General features: G+C 45.0%; 1 protein-coding gene across 1 annotated transcript; it reads right to left on the bottom strand.

The window, feature by feature from the left end:
- Positions 1 to 1,016: 1,016 nt before the first annotated feature.
- On the bottom strand, positions 1,017 to 5,814 carry LOC128734172 (uncharacterized). Its single transcript, XM_053828217.1, has one exon. The coding sequence runs from the start codon at positions 5,499 to 5,501 to the stop codon at positions 3,687 to 3,689; it is 1,815 nt and encodes a 604-aa protein (XP_053684192.1). The 5' UTR covers positions 5,502 to 5,814; the 3' UTR covers positions 1,017 to 3,686.
- Positions 5,815 to 6,429: the final 615 nt, after the last annotated feature.

Raw genomic sequence — 6,429 nt, 5'->3', positions numbered from 1 at the left:
AACCTGTAGTACAACCAAACCATTTTAACATAACAATTTTTTGATATCATCAAATCAAATACATATATACATATGTGTCTAACTAAATAGTGTTTGATGTTGAAGTAAGATTTGAGGCGCCTTTATCATTCATTCGAAAATAATTGAATATTCTCAACCTGCAGTCTCAACAAACCCTATATCTATATGCTGCATGTAGCATGTATACATGAAGAATCGTATTATTACATGCATGGGTATATACTACTATCGCCAAAAAAGAGACTTATGTAGTCCTGCGTCACCTATATGCAGTCGTGTCTTGTACATAACCTCTCTCAAGTCACGAGATGCAAAAGGAGGTAAAATCGAGTAGGTTGGTGGAAACCGATCGGCCAGGCATGAACCCAATAATAATTTCAAAAAGCTTGGTGCTAAGCAGACAAGCTGGTAATTCCTCTGGAGCTCCTAACATTCCGACGTTCGCCACTTTTATGAACGGAAAACATAAATGATCGTTTCCAAATACTAGGAAATTTGCCAAGTTCAGGTACAAAATGTAAACCATAAGCTACAAGAAATTCTCAAGAAAAATCTTTCCCTTTAAGGGGAGATGATGAACGAAAAAATAACAAATAACTCATCTTAAAACATTCAAATCGAGCAATTCTTTAACATAAATTTGATTGCAAAAATAGTAAGTCAGTTTTCGGGTCTAATTTCAAAAGGTAATTTCAAACTTTAGTAATAAGTAAATTCTTCGTAAATCGGGAAGTACCTACCACGTGCAGTAATCTGCATTAGAAAACACTCGAAAAAACCTGAAAATACTTACCAGAATAGAATATGCAAACAGCTATAAACCTGCAGTAGAAAGACGTGCAACGAGGTGGAATCAAATTCAGCAAAGGAGAATCCTTTCAGAGACCTTGATTTCTTCAAAAATGTCGCCTTCATTAACGTATGAAACCCTTTTGTTTTTCAGTATTGTTTATGATAATGTTTTACAACTATCATAGAATAGATATATTTCGCATCTTTATTCTTCGATCAAATAAAAAAACTCTCATTCAAAGTGTGTGTGTATAATATAGTTAATAGAAAATACAATATGATTTTTCCTTATATTTCGCTTTGCTCGCTCTTGCTCGCTGCGCTCACTTACTTGTAACACGATTAATTAAAATAGTTCCAATTCATTCTTTTCAAGTATGGCTGGTTTTTGCTTGTCAAATGTAAACTATTTACAATTGCTACGGGCGGTGCTCCCTGTACGAGCATCTCGCCCGGATGTATAACTAACTGCCTTCAGTTCATCATCACACACATGATCAACTACTGTACACTGACTATCTGTCGGAATCCTACCTAAAGGTATGCTAGAAATAATAATTAATAATGTTAAGAGTAATCATAATAATAATATTTTGTTTACAATAATTAGTACAATCAACCTTACGAACGAACCTGTATACTTGATGCACATAATTCAAAACGGAAAAGTCAACTAGATAAGTTATGAGTTATGATGATGATTTGACATTTCATGAGAAGAAATCTAACGTTTCCGTTCCCCCGTTTTTGCTCGGGTCGGGTTGGACTACTACGTTTATGTACAACAAAAGTGAAATTATTGATTGCGAATTGAATTTGAATAACTTACAAAACAAACAGAAAAAAAAACAATTGGATAAACTGGACTCGCGGTCGAGTGTTTTGATTTGTGGATTTCCCCGCTGGCTGAACAATTTTGCTGTTGTTCGATTTATCAAATCATTAGCATTAATTGTTTGTTTGTTTTTTTTCTTTCTTCTAGTTACTAACAGCTGTTTTGCTTGTTGGTGTATTGGCACTTGATTTACTTGTTTTATTTTACTCTTATTACTAGCTTATTACTTTTTGCTTGTTCCTATTCTCGATTAGGCACTTGATATTCACAAATGTTAGTATTTGACAGGATTGATGTGACACACTGTTGAGATAAGTTTGTTCTTTTGATTTGATTTTGTCAGTACATTTTTTTCGGTTTCGAATTGTCACGGTTGGGAAACATCAAAGTGGGACCGCAGAGTTCGAGGAAGGGATCCAAAACAAGGGAAAAAAATTGTGACGATCGACGAGTGCGGTTCACTTTCGGAGTAAAAATATTGTTGAAATCATGTGTCCGATTGGCACAATTTATATGGTGGTACTTGCGATGAATGATTCGCTTTTTTTTCTTGTTTGCTTTCCTGAGTAGCGGCGTAAGGTGGCACTCGAAGAAAAAAAGTAAGAATATATAAAATAAGCGAAATAAAAAAACAAGTGAATGGTTGAGCTGAACGCCCAGGTCTGGTGCGGTTCGTTCGTCGTCGGGGTCGGAGGCGCACGAGCCGGAGCAATTAGTGGCACCTTTAGTTTTTCCTAGTTTACGAGACGATTGTTCAATCATTCGCCTAATTTTAGTTGCAATTTAACGCGAAAATTTAGTCACTGCTGATGTGGTGCAATTTTTCTGCGCATGGTTGGAGATGGGGATTAGGAAAAAAAAAGATGGCGCAAAAATGGCGAATGACACAACGCGCAACGGTCTCTCTGCCAGCTTGCGTGCGGCTTCTGACAGGCGCGCGATCAAGTTTTAGACTGTACAAAATGGTAGCCGACATATCTGTCTCCGGGCCGGGGGGTTGGTTTGTTCTAATTAAACAAACGAGCAAACAGTGCCAGAAAGAGACTATGCGAAACAAGTGCGAACCGACCGAAACTACTAATTATGATCCAGACTGGGGGAATTATGGGAAATTCCCATCCCTTCGTTATGGCCGACGAAAGGTGTTGCTTTTATTGCTCTTTTGGGTTTTATGGCTGCATTTTTCGCTGCACGATTGCCTGGCCTGCCCAGGACAGGGGAAGTGTAGATAATTCCAACCTTTCGCTCGCAGGCTGCTGCTGCACTTGGCAGGCGGAAAGTGGTGATCACTAGAATCTACTTTATATGGCACCTGTGATTTGTTGAACCGTCCGAAGAAGTTACAGTCGAAAGACAGAAAAAGGAAGACGGGGACGGTGTGAGATCTGGATGTCATTCTACCTGCGATCCTAGTGCGGTGCAAATCTTTTTTCGGGAGGCGTAACCCAAGCCAGAGCCGCCAGATAGTGGCAACACCTGCGTGCGAAGGGTGGGAACAAAGCAAACTTCACAGCTTTTTGCTAGCCAAAACTTGATAGACTGCAATTGTTATGCTAATTAGAGGACCAGATTTTTGTGGGTAGTTCTTCTGCAAGTGCCATGCGTTTTCCGAGCTTCGCTCGAACCGTGGACCTTCGATGTGTTCCCAAGTTTTTTTTTCTGCCACTATGTGTAAATCATGCTACTTCCTAACCGCTCGCTCGTTAATCCTGACAAACTTACTTACGATATGATCATATGTATAGGTTATAAATATCACATTTCAGTTTTTTTCATTTCAACAAAGTCCCTGTGAACTCGGACAGACGGACTGGCCTGCCGAGTCCCGATTGAAAACCGCGAATCGAGCGGTCGACGATCATTACATGATCGACGACGGCTCGCGCTTACGAGAACATCATCACAGGATTGATCGTATATGCTTTCTTAATGTTCAACGGAAGAAAACGCGCGCGGTGTCGAACGAAATCCTGACTCTAATTGCTAGCTCTAATGTACTATATGTGTTAGAAGAATAAAACGAAAGCGAAACTATGGCTTACCCAACCACGACCTGGGGCGGCAGTGGCGGCGGTGGTGGATTGCTGCTGCTAACGGTGCTCACGGCTAGGTGATCCTCCTGCGCTAGCCACTTCTCGACGTACTTCCGGCTGATGTTGTACTTAGACGCGACGGCTCGGAAGTCACCCCGGCAGCTTACGTCGTGATAGTAGCTATCGATGGCCTGCTGCTTCAGTTCCAAGCTGTAGCTGTAGCCGTCGTCGTTTCCGTCGGCACTGTAGACGGATGAGATCGAGGTAGAACTGTCGTATCCGGAAACTGGTGAAGCCTGCGGTGCAGCCCAGCGGCTGCTGCTGCCACCGTTGCTGCTTGGCGGAGACGGCGACAGGGTGCTGTAGGGGGTTCGCGGAATCGGTGTGAGCGGAGTTTGATGGATGTAGGGCGGACTGGGTAGATAGGCGTACTGGCCGCTGTTGTACTCGTAGAAGTTCTCGTAGTAGCGCTGCTGAGCATGAAAGTTCCATATGATGGGATTGTTCTCTAGCCTCCCCGACGATCCAATACCATCCTTCAGCGATTCCGCAGCCGCAGGTGATTCGATGGAGGAATCTTTTTCGTCATCTTTCTCGTCCAGCAGGTACGGTTTGAAGAGTTTCACCGACTTGGGCGGGCTGGGACCGTCGCTGGAATCGTCACCGGTTGAGTGAGACTTGCGTTTGCGGCAGGACAAATCGACGGCTTCGCAGTCGTCCGCCGGATCACGCGCTTCGCATTTGATGCTGACCGGCACCGGCGTCGGCGATCGGGGCCGCGATGAGTAGACGGACGAAACGGTCGAACATGGCGAGAGAGCTTGCTCCATTTTGCTGCGAATATGCTGCTGCGGCCGTGAAAGATCGATCGGGCAGTCGGTCGCGTACTTGGCGTAATGATGATAGTGATAGTAGTTGTCGAACAGATTAAGCTGATCGTACCCGGGATGATACTGCTGATGATGATGGTGGTGGAGGTGGGTCGGGGTTGCTACGGCTGGAAAATCGCCGGAGACAGGTGAAAAATTTGGCCGCAACACTTGGCTTACCATCGCTGCCGCCGCCGCCGCAGAAGCGGTTGCCGTCGGATCCCGGCTTTGTGGTTTAAGTACCGATAGACTTGCTGACGACGACGAACTTTCATGGTGTGGATGCGAGAACGGCGACAGCAATGTGTGAGTTGGAACGGGCGATATTATACAAGCGCTGACGCTGCTCTCTTTGCCGTTGATGTTGTTGTTGTTGTTGTTATTATTGTTGTTGGAGCTGGCGTTTTGAGCGACGCGGTGTCTGGTTGAATCCATGGGTACTTTTAGTTCAATGGAATTCAGATTCTGATGGTGGATGTGATGGTGATGGTGCGGTAGATGAAGCTGGAACTGAGGCTGCTGCTGCTGCTGCTGGGGCTGCGGATGATGCGGATGATGATTGCCACTATTGCTCATTAGGTTGATTTTCATCGTACTGGCAGCCCCATTGGAGGAGCTGCTGTTAGCGGCCGCTGAGCGGAGATTGCTTTCCACCTGCAGCCATTTCTGAATTTGCCTTCGGTGTATACCGTACTTGCGAGCTGTTGCTCTCTGGTTTCCTTTACAATCACCATCGTTCCGATAGGAATCGAGCACCTGCAGCTTGAACTGTGGCGTGAAGATCCTTCGGGAGCCCATCTTTCCAGCGGAACCCGAGCTCGCTCCATTCGCAGCACCGCTGCGCTGCTGCTGGTCAACCCGCGGCTTACTATTGCTGCATCCAATTTCACTTTTTATCATCGAATGTAGTCCGTGCGCCATTATTGAATTATTTTCGAAATTTTTACACATTCAATCTGCTCACACATGCAACTACTGTACTGTCACTTTTGAGTTTCACTTCACAAGTGTGAATCGACCAACGATACGCTCGTGCTGTCCTCCCAACAACTGGCTGATTAAATATTGTTCACAAAAAACTGTGCACACTGAGCTAAGAGCTTCCACTACACACCGTACCGTAGGTTCCAGCGCTTTTCTTGTCACTTCAATCAGTTGCAAAACAAAACAAAACCGAAACACTTTAAAATTTAGCAGATTTTTCCTTTGCTACAGAACCGAAAACTTTGCTTCTGCCCGAGACCGTGCTGCGCGTTAATGTTTTCCATTTAAACTCATTTCTGCTTGTGTCTTCTTGTGTTGAAGCACTTTGAAATCAACCCGCGAGAGAGGATGGGCGATGTGACTAAACGTTAGCAGCATACACAGTCGAGTGGTGTGGTATTATTTTTTCATAAATATCTTTACCTCCTTGGACTGAAGCCGAAGGCTCGCACACACGCACCCACGACTGTGTCGGCGTGTACGTACACAGCCGAAGTCGGCGCTGACCTGACCACTACAGGCGAACATCGCGCGCCAGCAAGTATAGCAAGTGTGCGATGACTCGTCGTGGATCGGAGTCACATGACAGGGGGCACCGAGGGCAGGTGGCCAGGGGTGGCAACCGGACAGGTTGCGAGAGAGACATTCTTGCAAGCGAGACAGCGCTACCCATCCGCCGTCCTCTTTCATCCTCCGTTCGCTAGCATGCCGGGTCCGATCGTCTACATCAACGTGTGTCGGTTCTTCGTTCACAACGCCTACAGGTCTAACATCCGTTTTCAAAACGAGTTTAGAAGCAACGTTGCCAAACTGTCTGCCCACTCTTTCGCTCACTGACTGCTGACTGACTGCACACCTATATGTGTGTGGATGTGTGGATGTGTGGAGCCGAAAA

This window comes from Sabethes cyaneus, chromosome 2, assembly GCF_943734655.1.
Source record: "Sabethes cyaneus chromosome 2, idSabCyanKW18_F2, whole genome shotgun sequence".
Taxonomy (NCBI): domain Eukaryota; kingdom Metazoa; phylum Arthropoda; class Insecta; order Diptera; family Culicidae; genus Sabethes; species Sabethes cyaneus.
This window is presented reverse-complemented; position numbering and strand designations above follow the sequence as displayed.